The 12,578-nt window shown below is 42.2% G+C and overlaps 1 protein-coding gene across 4 annotated transcripts in view; it reads right to left on the bottom strand.

Moving 5' to 3' along the window:
• The window catches only part of cfap46 (cilia and flagella associated protein 46), a 135,772-nt gene that overhangs the window by 109,362 nt on the left and 13,832 nt on the right, over positions 1 to 12,578 (bottom strand). For all 4 annotated transcript variants that reach the window (XR_015852520.1, XM_088351619.1, XM_088351620.1 and 1 more), the window contains 4 exons: positions 8,509 to 8,603; positions 6,276 to 6,401; positions 1,774 to 1,873; positions 267 to 365 (listed from right to left, as the gene is read on the bottom strand). Coding sequence is in view for 3 of the 4 variants with exons in the window: in XM_088351619.1 (XP_088207745.1) it covers positions 267 to 365; positions 1,774 to 1,873; positions 6,276 to 6,401; positions 8,509 to 8,603 (420 nt within the window). In the remaining variant the exon portion in view is untranslated. The remainder of the gene's footprint in view (positions 1 to 266; positions 366 to 1,773; positions 1,874 to 6,275; positions 6,402 to 8,508; positions 8,604 to 12,578) is intronic.

Raw genomic sequence — 12,578 nt, 5'->3', positions numbered from 1 at the left:
ATGGAGCACACTAAATTTTCGGGAGCCATAGATCTCTGTTGGGACCCATAGATTTTCGAGTCCCCGGGACCCATCACTTTTCACAGCTCAAATGAACACTGCGACTGTAAATGAAATTTGCAGTAAGAATGACCGTCCATTTAGCTAAAGTTCAGGGACAAAAACCACCAAGGTAAAAATGATTCACTTTTGAATCGCTGATCAAACGACTGAAAGTTACTCTTTGATTAATAATATGTCCTGTGATGTGTCTGATGATGGAGCACCTCCACGCTGGCTTTGGAATAGTCATTTATCTTGGTCTCTTTCTTCCGTAGGTTTATTTCACAGTTGACACACTCCATTATTATTTGTTCACCGATACTCTAGAGGGAGAGAGCAATTCAAGGTTTAGTGGTTAATGCAATAAGGAACGGAAACTCGAGCAGCTATTTATGTATACCGTAAATTCCGGACTGTAAGCCGCTACTTTTTACCCAAACCTTCAACCCTGCGGCTTATTCAGTGATGCGGCCAATTGATGTCATTTTTCTAACGGCCGCCAGCGGCGCTCGAGTACAAAAGGTAAGATTTAGACCGGTGGAATATATGCGCCGAAGAAGACTGCAACTTCTTAGCTTGTGCACAATTTAAACTAGCATAGACACATCCTCACCATGTAAATTGCAATAAGAAAGGCACATGACGCAGCTTTCAAGCTAAGAGCAATCGAGCAGTCCGATAAAGAAGGAAACAGAGCTACCGCACGTAAACTTGACTTTGCGAGTGTGTTGCTAGCGTGTTTTTGAATAAGGAAGCGTGGGACGACATCTATATGACAAGGTCTCTTTCCCATACTTGGTAAGACAACTTTGATGACGTCAGTTATAAGGAGGAAGATGAGGACGGTTTACTGTGATTTCTGCAAGTACCGTATATTTTTTTAACACACCCATTTGCTGTGTTGCGCGCGTGTTCCTAGTAGCGTTTTGCTACCCTTCACAGGCACGGTTTGGAATGAAAGTTATAATATTATTATTAAAGCCTTGAAAACTCTCTCGGTGTACCGTCTTTCTTTGTAAATATGTGTAACCACGTGTAATATGTATTTGCAACTGTATATTTTTGTAATGTATTTATTTGAGACACTTATTCTGATATGTTTTGCGAATTTAAAAAAAAGGGGCGGAACAAACCCGGGCTGATGGGAAGTGGGGTAAAGGTGAGTGAGACCTGTTGTCGCGGCGGACAATAGTGTATATATATTTCTCCCACCATTACCTTTGGAAATATAGACTTTTTTTCCTTGGATTAGTTTCAACGGGTACCCGGACTCTGCAGGTCTGCATCAAACCTTAAGTACCGGTATAATTTTCCATTCACTTTGCCGGCTGTGGTTTTTGGACTGTGGACTTTATATTTAGTTACAATCGCGGGACTCAGGTTAATTAAGGTTAAGTTTGGGTTAATTTTGTGATTGGGCTACATGTTATGATGTGGGCGCATGCGGCTTATGTACAGGTGTGGCTTGTGTAAGTACAAAAGCGGTTATCCTCTTAAAATGTGGTGGGTGCGGCTTATAATCAGGTGCGCTCTATAGTCCGGAATTTACGGTACATAACAAATGGATATGTATGGCAGTGTAGAATGTTTCTTATCATCACCTTTCTATGAGGAAAAACAACATTAACGTTTTGTTGAGACTTCCCCATAAAGAGGCACATATTGTACATGTTTATTAATGTGCATCTTCTTTTCAAGGCTATTTCTTCAAGGAGTACATTTAACACTTACAGTCTCCCCTCCCGACTTGAGCTTTTTTAAGCATTTTGCAGCCACTTTGTGATTCTTGGCTTGTAAAGACAGCAGAGCCAGTTCCAAGAGAAAGGACACTCTGTAACAGAAGGTGAAGAGTTCATATATAAATAAATACCGTATTTTCCGCACTATAAGGCGCACCTAAAAGCCTTTATTTTTTTTCAAAAGCTGACCATGCGCCTTATAATACAGTGCGCCTTATTTATGGATCAATATTTAGTCGCAAAGTTTTGCAACTAAGGCAAGCAGCCGCCGACTAGATTTTCCCCCGAAGGCGAAGTCGTCCGCGGTGTATGCTGGGATTTATTTACCGGCGTTTCATTGGCTAACCAATGTGTCAATCATCATTTGAATCAGTCACTATTGGCTAAAGTTATTCGGAGGTAAAGGGGGCGGATCCTTTTGCTCATTTCCAGGCTCGCATAGGCTAAAGGGGCGAAACAAAGCCTGCAATTGGCCGAAAAAGATGAATGTGAATCACAGGTTGGGTTGCACTAAGGCATAGAGAAAACATTTTTTACTATTCAGTATTTGTAAATATTTGACTCTCCTGGATTTACTACACTCACGGTTGTAAGAAGACCACGGTTACGTATCATTATTGAACGTGATGGCTGCAAGAGAACTTAGGTGAGCTATAGTATCTTATTTTCGAACGATCTTGATGTTTCTGTGATGAGTCTATTTTTAAACTAAATTCAATTCAAAGTGTTTATTGTCATATGCACAGTAAAGAACCCCGTTTCCCTGCACAATCAAATTCTTACTTTGCTGTCCACACAGTTGCCAGCAAAAAAAAAAAATGGAAACTAAGAAATGTTTGTTTGGTGACATGGTACGGACACCGCATCCGCACGTGTTCTCGACACGTATTTGCGTCTTAGATAGATAGATAGATAGATACTTTATTCATCCCCTAAGGGGAATTCACATTTCCAGCAGCATCCCTGAGCTGAGAACAATACAATAATAAAGCCAAAAGAATACAATATACAAATACCCAGTGTGACGTGCAAATGCCCACTTTAGCATGTTATATAGAGTAACTAAATAGTGCTACACAGAATACATAATGCAGTAAGATTCGGTAATATCCAATGTAGGTGGTGTGGTTTAATGTGGGCCTTTACTCTGCCGGGTGGAGTTAAAGAGCCTCATGGCATGAGGAAGAAAAGATCTCTTCAGTCTGTCCGTAGTACAAGACAGTGACAGCAGTCTATCACTGAAACTGCTCTTCTGTCCGGAGATAATGCTGTGAAGCGGATGCGATGGATTGTCCATGATTGACCTCAGCTTTTTCAGTGCCTGTCTCTCAGCTACTGTTGTTAGGCTGTCCAGCTCTTTGCCCACAACAGAGCTCGCTTTCCTAGCCAGTTTATTGAGACGAGAGGCATCCTTCTTCTTGACGCTGCCTCCCCAACACGCTGCCGCATAGAAGAGGGCGCTTGCCACTACTGTCTCATAGAATATTTTCAGGAGCTTTTTGCAGATGTTGAAGGAGGCCAGCCTTCTGAGGAAGTCAAGTCGGCTTTGCCCTTTCCTACATAGAGCTTCTGTGTTGGCAGTCCAGTCCAGTTTGTTGTCCAGCTGCACACCCAGGTATTTGTAAGTCTGGACAAATTCTACACATTTGCAAGCTTTGGGAATGTTAAGGGGGTAATAAGTTGGACTGAACTATCTGACTGTTTTGTCCACGTTCCCATTGTAGCGCCTTATAATCCGGTGCGCCTTATGTATGGAAACTATAGGACCAAAAACTATTTTTTGGGGGTGCGCCCTATAACCCGGTGCGCCTTGTTGTGCGGAAAATACGGTACTCGAAACAAGAATAAATGAATGACTTTTGAGTTTGCAAAGAGAACAGGAGAGGACCATTAAAATTCTCAAGATGAAAAAATCTAACCACCGGTTCTAAATTGCTAAAATCCGCCCTATGCTGTCTCAGTTGGATGCGGAGATTATAATTCACGCGTTTGTTACCTCCCATCTTGATTACTGTAGCGCACTACTCTCCGGTCTCCCGAAGTCCAAAATCAAGAGCCTTCAGATGGTACAAAATGCTGCAGCAAGACTTTTAACCAAGACAAGAACATTTGATCACATGACCCTGATTTGAGCTAACCTGCATTGGCTCCCTTTTAGCTTAACATGTGATTTTAAGGTTCTGTTGGTAGTATACAAAATCATGCATGGACTTGCTCCCTCATATCTTTCAGATTTAATTTCCCCGTATGTCCCGGTCCGGAGCCTTCGCTCTGAAAATGCTGGTTTACTAGTGATCCCAAGAGCCAAGAAGAAATCTGCAGGTTGGAGAGCGTTCTCAATTGGGGCCAGGGTGCCTCAATGCAGAACGCTCACCTCAGTGGAAATGTTTAAATCTCAACTTAAAACACACTTCTATTCAATAGCATATGAATAACCTATATTTTATGTTGACAATATCTGTTTATTATTTATTATTGCAACATCCATTGCAGCCTGGTCATCCTGTAAGGGGGATAACCTCATGTGCAGTCCCTTCCCAAGGTTTCTTCATTGTTCTCATGTTGAAGTTCTTGAGTTTTTCCTTGCCGTCATGTTGGTTCCAGATCAGGGGATGGTGTCATATTAGTCTGTGGTTTGCAATAGTCTGTGCAGCTCTTTGGGACTAAGGGCTACTTGACTTAAAAGTCCTCTCCTGAACCCTCTCTTTCTGTTAAAATCACATAGTTTACTAAAAGCAGATCAATCCTTAAGGGTGTGGGTATCAAAGAACTGCAACATGATTATGAAAAAGTTTTGGAGAGGACGTCGTTGGGCGTCATCCCAAAATATACGCAGAGACGAAATATGGCAGAGAGGGAACGCTCTTGATTGCATCCACGTTAGAAATTTGTCCAAGAGATGCTGGCATTTATACTGTGTTCAACAAGATCATGTAATTTTCTCGGAACCAAAAGTGTTTTTTTCTCTGAATCGACTCGCTTAGTCAACTTGTGATGTCTTGTATCAACATTCTCTCATAACATCCTGCCAAATGTCTGTTGTCATCCCCAAAGCTGCTTAATCCACAACAAAAGTGACAATGACGCAACAGTGCACACGCACTCCATAACAGTAAAAATGACGAAAAACTGTGCAAAATAAAAGTAATTTTAACCCAACCCTGGCATCCTAAGTAATTTCTTTGTAGGTTTTAAAAAGTCAAAATAGATTCACATGGGGAGCAAACAGAATTTTAAAAACAATGAAAATAAACAGTAAATTACATTAAACCATGTGTAAGAAATGACAATATCTTTGTAAAAAGACTAAAACTTTTCAGCACGATGTCTTCAGGATGTGATTGTGTGTTAATAGTTGTCAGAAAAAAAGGTTACTATAGCCCCTGAGCAGTGTTCCCTCTAAGCTGCGCGCGTGCGCAATCGCGCACTGTTCGCACATTCTCAGCGCACAAGAAAATCTAGCCAGCGCACAAAAATGAGAGCTCAAAATTACGAAGCGACTTAAGTCAAAGTTACAGTGCATGAAGGTCAAAATACACGGGTTCCCCTGACGTTGTGTCCTAAATGCGGTATTTTGAAGTCGAGTCAGAGTAGAACGAAGTTGAGTTAGTAGAGTTTGTCGAGAACCGGCTTCTTCGGCTCGGCTCACTAAAAGGAACCGGCTCTTTCGGGTCCTAATCGGCTCTTCAGGTTGTTTTTGCTTCCTTAATCCCGACATGACCAAATATTATATAGAATTGTGCACAAAATGACTTGAAGGAAGGGGGGAATAGAACAAAAAAGAAAAAAAATACCAAAATGAAAAAGTCGTGAAAAGCTGAGAAAAAAAGAAACAAAAGGAAGAGAAAAAAAAGAAGGCAAAATTTAGAAAAAAGCCAGAAAAAAAGAAAAGAATGAAATGTAGGAAAAAAGTAAATAGAGAACAAAAAGAAAAAAGTAACAGCTCGGAAAAAATAAACACAATGACAAGGTTTGTGTTGCATTCAAATAATTTCCAATGATATCAAGTGAATCTTGTTGCCAACATTGTACTTCCGCTAAAAAATGTGAGGAAGTACAGTTCTGTATCTTACAACCGACGAAATAAGCCCCCAAAAATGTGAATATTATGCGACAAAATATATCAGGAAATAAAAAGAAATGGATATCTTGTGAAAGAATTGTAAAAACAAACGACGTTTGTAGGCCGTACAACCTTTGCACTAGTACATGAGTCAATTCATTCAAAAGAGAAAAATCATTTTGCATTGCCGGAAACTCAGCAAAATGTAACGTGATGTCAAGTTTTGGACATGTTTGACCATTAATTATCTCGCCACACTTGGGATTACGGTTGCTCACTGTTGTTTCAAGCGTTTCTCACCGACTTTGTGTGAACGCTCACACCCCTGGAAAATGACAGGGAACATTGCTCCTGAGTCATCCGCTTAACTGTACCGAAGTATGCAAAGACAGAATAGTACCTACTCTACTTTTGAGGTAGTGCTTACGTACCTGTTAGCTGGCGGGATGGGTGTTCGAAGAGAAGCTTTTGTGGAGTCCCCCAGTAAACTGAAGATCTCCTCAAGTTCATTCAAGTCTTTCTTTGCAAGTTCTTCCTCTTTGATTTCTCCCAACCACCTATCACAGGGGTTTTAGATGAAATCATCAATATCTCATGTACAGTTTTGTGTATTAAATAGAATAACAGGCGGTGAATATGTTTATTTATTATCAAAATACAAAAGGAATTACAATACAGTCAGACATTAAGGTCATATATAGTTAAAACTGTAATATCTGATAAAACATCACTAGAACAATCGTTTTGGACATAAAATTAATGTTAAAGTACAGTGGAGCCTCGCTAGTTCGCGGTTCCACTTTTGCGGGTTCAGAGCTTCGCAGGTCTAAAATTTATACCTTAGCTTCTCAATAAAAGCATTTATTGACTTGAGCAAGCGCGGGCTTATGTCAACTGAGGACACGGTGTGGACACTCTTATTGTGAAGGGGAGGGGGAGGCCCTGACACAATGCTTAGTCATGGTGAGTTACCGTTTCGCTCACCAACCCCCCCTTCAACTGCTCCCACCTCACCCCCTTCTTATGTGGCGCTGTTTATCATGGAGGACCTCGGCAACGTAAGTACCGTATTTTCCGCACTATAAGGCGCACCTAAAAGTCTTATTTTTTTTAAAAAGCTGACCATGCGCCTTATAACACAGTGCGCCTTATATATGGCTCAATATTAAATTCGCAAGGTCTCGCAACTTACTCAACAGCCGCCGACTCGATTTTACCCCGAACGTGGAGTAGTCCGCGGTGTATGCTGGGATTTATATACCGGCGTTTCATTGGCTAACCAATGTGTCAATCATCATTTGAATCGATCACTATTGGCTGAAGTTATTCGGAGCCTCGGATTGGCTAGATGGCCAAAACAAACCCTGCAATCGGCCGAGTTTAGCAATGGCGTAGCAAGCTTGCTAAACGACGCCATAAAGAACATGTTTCATTAGTCTGTATTTGTAAATAGTCTACTCTCCTGGATTTACTTCACTCACGGTTGTAATAAGACCATGATTGCGTATCATTATTGAACGTGAGAACTTAGGTGAGTTACGCGGCTTTATATTTTCCCGGTATCTTGTTTTAGAAAGATCTTGATGTTGAGTGAATTCAACTCAATTCCAAGTGTTTATTGTCATATGCACAGTAAAGTTGCGAGCGAAAAAGAAAATAGAAACTAAGGAATGGTTGGCATTTCTTGAATCCCAAGACTTTAACCTTCCGAATGATGGAACGATGCATTTGAGTGACATCGTACGGACACCGCATCGACACGTGTCTACGACACGTATTTGCTTCTTTGCAAGCTTTGGGAATGTTAAGGGGGTAATCAGTTGGACTGAACCATCTGACTGTTTTGTCGACGTTCCCATTGTAGCGCCTTATAATCGGGTGCGCCTTATCTATGGAAGATATAGGACCAAAAACTATTTTTTGGGGGTGCGCCCTATAACCCGGTGCGCCCTATAGTGCGGAAAATACGGTATATTCTCTTCTGTCACATTTCATCTCAAGTTTGACTTTATTATACCAAAAGCGAGCGGTTGTTTGTCCTACCTAAACACGGCTAATTGTGGGTGGTTTCCTGTATTTGTTGTACAAGCCGTTCGATGCCGCTCGCTAAAGTATGTTGTTATTGTCAGAAGGTAGCTCTTTCACTTTCATTCAAATGAACACAGACCATTTTTTTTAACTGTTGTTTCCCAAAACGCTTCACAAACACTCATCCAATATCACATTTTCAGCGTTTTTATTTTCAATATGTAACCGGTAGTGTTAACAAGCCAAATAAGCTGCGATGGCTGCATGTGGTTGAGAGCGGTTAATACAATCATACGTAATGGTTCGTAGTGGTTTCGCCGCAGTCCTATTCCGTGTACATACAACATATTTTCTTTTTTTATAACATGAATTTCACTCTCTCTCTAGCCGTATTCTATATGGTGTACTGTATACAGGGGGGGGTATACTGTATACCTGTATACGTTTTTTTAAGCATTTTTGAAGGGGCGCCGCTACTTCGCGGATTTTCAGTTTTCGTGGGTGGTCTCGGTCCCCATTAACCGCGATAACCGAGGGATAACTGTACATAGTCTTAAGTTTAAGAAAAAACATATGCAGAGAGGACGGGAATAACAAGACACACAAACCAAATAGTTATGGACCAGGTTTCCTTACCTTCTAAATTGAATCATTTTGTAAATAACAGTTAAAGTCGTAGACTGTCGGCTTTTTTTGAGGAGGATTTCTCTTTTTGACAGGTTGTGCCACACCTACGGCAAAAAAGTTAAAGATTAGTTTGCATAAGTCACAAATATCATCAATGAACGACCGGAACAAGCAATGGACCCAAATGCGTGATGTTTCACACAATGCTTTATGAAGGGATTGGGGAAGTCAGGGCGAGAGGAAAAGACAGTGATCTGGTGCGCGCTGGACAGGTGGAACAGGAAGCTCTGAGGCCGATGACAGGTTGCAAGGCAGAGAGCGTGATCGTGGATCGGAGCAAGTCGGGTCGCTGGGACAGGAGAACTAAGCGTGGTCGTGGATCAAAAAGTCGGGTAGCCGGGATGGGAGAATGAAGCGTGATCGGAACAAATCGGGTAGTTGGGTAGGGGGAACAGAGCCTGTTCAGAGATCTGAACAAGTCGGGTGGCCAGGACGGGAGAACAGAGCGTGGTGGGAGATTGGAACAAGTCGGGTAGCCGGGACAGAAGAACGAACCGTGGTCGGGGATCAATACAAGTCGGGTAGACGGGACAGGAGAACAGATCGTGGTCGGGGATTGATACCGGAAACAGGGGACAGAATTAGGCAGGATACAGGAAGGGAATCAAAAAAGGAGCCAAAGTGAAAAGTGGTCGCCTTGCATGCGCTGAGGTTCGCTGACGGACTGACCAAGAGTGAACGAGAAGGAAGTGCTTAAATAGGGAGACAGATAATTAGGGAACGAGTGGCAGCTGGGGCACAGGTGAAGGCAATTAGCGGGCAAGTGACAGAATCGTGTAGATGTGAGTGTAAATTTCCAGAATCAATACTATGTAAGTGTGTTTAGGATAAAGGAACAAATCGGGTAGCCGGGACGGGGTGAACAGAGCATGTTCAGAGATCTGAACAAGTCGGGTAGCCGGGACGGGAGAACAGAGCGAGGTGGGGGATCGGAACAAGTCGGGTAGCCGGGGCGGGAGAACAGAGCGAGGTGGGAGATCGGAACAAGTCTTGTAGCTGGGACAGGAGAACAAAGCGTAGTCGGGGATCGATACCCAAAACAGGGGACGGAATCAGGCAGGATACAGGAACAGTTCGGGATCAAAATGGGACCCAAAGTCAAAAGTGCTTTCCTTGCTCTCCTAAATATTTCCATTAACTTAAGTCTTGATTATTTGGGGAATTAATAGTAGTTTTACACATTTCGGCTGTAACACAGTTTTTTAAATTTTATTTTTTGGTATTGGGATTTTGAATTCAAGATAGGGATCCCTATGTTAAGAAGTTAATTACAAATAAGTCATTAAATAGAGGTATTAGTATTTGATTAATATGAGTAGCATAAGTATTAGTAGTACTAGTACTAGTAAAATGGCGTGATATGATAAACATAAATCCACAGGGCCTGTAAAAAGAAGTGCTTTGTGTTATTTCCTGTTTTTAGGTTATTTATTAGTATTTACTGCTTTGTTTGTCGTAGTATTTTCACATTTTATACGCAGTAATGTTTGACTTGAAGTGCTGAGTAAATAAAGTGGAGTTGTGTGCAAATATATTTGAAGGTTCCATCTCTTAAAATACTACCGGTGGATTCTCGAGAGAAAGAAATGTGTCGCAAACCGCAAATGAAAACACAAGGGAACGGCAAAGAACGAAGCATCGGGGTAATTTCAAGAGGCATTTTATGAGCCCCGATCGAATTCTAATTGAACATCAGTGGGAGAACGCGTAACACGCCATCTGCAGAATGCGCCTTTTCAATTCCAGACAACTCCGATTGCTTTCTCACAGTCCAAAATACCAGCTGAGAGGTGTGTAGGTTTTGCAGCCCTGTTTCGTAACGTTTCATTTGAGCTAAAATTGCAATTCCAAAGCGTCACTATTATTGGACGAGGTTAAACTCTTGTCTTTTTCGGTAAAATGTTTTATTCATCTATCTATCTGTCTATAGCAGCCACCGAGCGGCTGCCTTTTCCAGCAGCTCCCCTGTTATCTCACACTTTTTTGTGATTTATTGTTTTATTGTCTGCTACTATCTTCGGTGTTTTTCTTCCCGTTTGATAACTACACTTTTGGATTACTTTCTATCCGATGGACATGGGTTTTAGCGCTCAAAAATACGTTTATCTGAGGAATCAACTCCTTGCCCTGAAGAATTCTCGTGCCGGTGTTGTGGAAAATATACTTGCATTTGTAGAATGGATCTGCATACATTTAGAAATGTAGAAAGACTTGCTTACAGTTGTGAGAGAATGTTGACATCATTTCTGGAAGGTCCTTGGCAGCCTTAAAAGGGCATGGGACCTTCGAGGACTCTCTGAGCAAACTGAGGCGAACAACATGTCCTAATAAGGGTACGACAGCATCTTCCTTGTTGTTACGTGAGATCTCCGCCGCCTCTTGGGTTGTACTCAAATTGAAGCTATAAAAGCATTGTTACGTCTGGAGTTCTCTGAGTTCTTTGGGATGACGCAATAAAGAGCTCCCCCTCATGGCAGGCCTCCGTGTACTTGATTAAATCACGTAAGAGAAGACTTAAACGATGATCGAACCTGCATTTTCTCCAACACCGGCGTGATGAGGGGGCCTATCGTTGGAAGAAGAGCCGGAGCTAGCTAAGCGGCGTTATAAGTCTTCGGTACCGTCCGTAATCATGGTAAATGTGAAATCACTACCAAATAAGACCAACTGGCTGTGCTGGCGAAAAACATCGAAGCGCACAGGGAGTGCAGTTGCTGTGTTTTTACGGAAACGTGGCACACGTTTAGCATCCCGGACGCTAACGTGTAGCCACCCGGAGCTATCCGGCTTCAGCGACGCTATACAGAGGCACGAAAGCCTGCGGGAATCGGAGTGGAGGTGGACTCGCTAACACGAGGTGGTGTATCCTTGGGCAAAAAGATTCCATCTGCCGCAAGGATGTTGAACTTTTTGGACTAGCGTGTGATGTCATCCACTCCGCTACAAGCATCATGTTAATCTGTTAATAAACAACAGGGTAGACTGCTGGAAGTGTGAATTTCCCTACGGGGATGAATAAATGATCTATCTATCTATCTACCTACCTACCTACCTACCTTGGTCATATCCCTCAAGAGGGGTGACCAACAGCAAGACAAACACATATACAAAAAAAAAAAAAGGAAAAAGTAGCAAAAAAACACAAAAAATTGACCATGCCCAAACACCCAAACAAGTTAGGCACCTCAGCACTTAAGTATGTCATGCTTTCGTCCCTCCAGATGAAACGGGACACAAGAAAGCGGCCGAGTCACTCGGGTCAGGGTGACACAACACACTCTTCTGTTCAACAGCAGGGCCCGACAGCTTTCGCTGGTTTACCCCTCCCGCATCATACAGGTGCCCTGCTCATCCCTTAGAACACGTCTAAACATCCCACTATCCTTTTACAACACCTCTTCACTCATTCCTATCACCTATACTCAGGGTTGGGTAGGGTTACTTTAACTTGATTACTTTCATTTACTTTTGGATTACTCCAATACCAAATATGCTAATAGAAGACAAAAGAAACTAAATAGGAATAAAATGACTAAATCTTGTGCAGGCTTGGGGAGTAACTGAATACATGGAACGGCAAAAAAGATGTTGAGGGGGGTGAGGGACAAACAGAGTTGCTGGATACAACCGGAATGTTTGATGTTTGATCTTACATTACACATAGTCCAGTGTTTTTTCCAAATTTCTCAGTCCACAATTGAATGGATTTGGGAGTACAGTCCATAAACATGCCTGATTAAAGTCGCCGTCGACGATAAAGCTCCGTTGGGGTGTGTAAGCTGCTGTTTATTGATAGCCGCGGGCAGGGGATTTAGCGCTATGCTAACGTTAGCATCCGGTGAAACGGTTAGCGGTGTAAAGTAAACAGCAAACACAAAGACCACAGTTAACTCTCCCGGTACATAGAAGGGTGTGCACGATACTGCTAGAAACTCCATATCGAGTGAGCAGTGTGTGTCAATAGTTCGGCTGTTATTGTAGCGCGTAGTCTCCAACCCCTGTTTTTACCCGAGAAATAT

This window comes from Urocampus carinirostris, chromosome 13, assembly GCF_059441175.1.
Source record: "Urocampus carinirostris isolate Australia breed hairy pipefish chromosome 13, RoL_Ucar_1.0, whole genome shotgun sequence".
Classification (NCBI taxonomy): Eukaryota; Metazoa; Chordata; class Actinopteri; order Syngnathiformes; family Syngnathidae; genus Urocampus; species Urocampus carinirostris.
The sequence above is the reverse complement of the archived record's forward strand: the minus strand, read 5'-3'. Positions and strand labels throughout refer to the sequence as shown.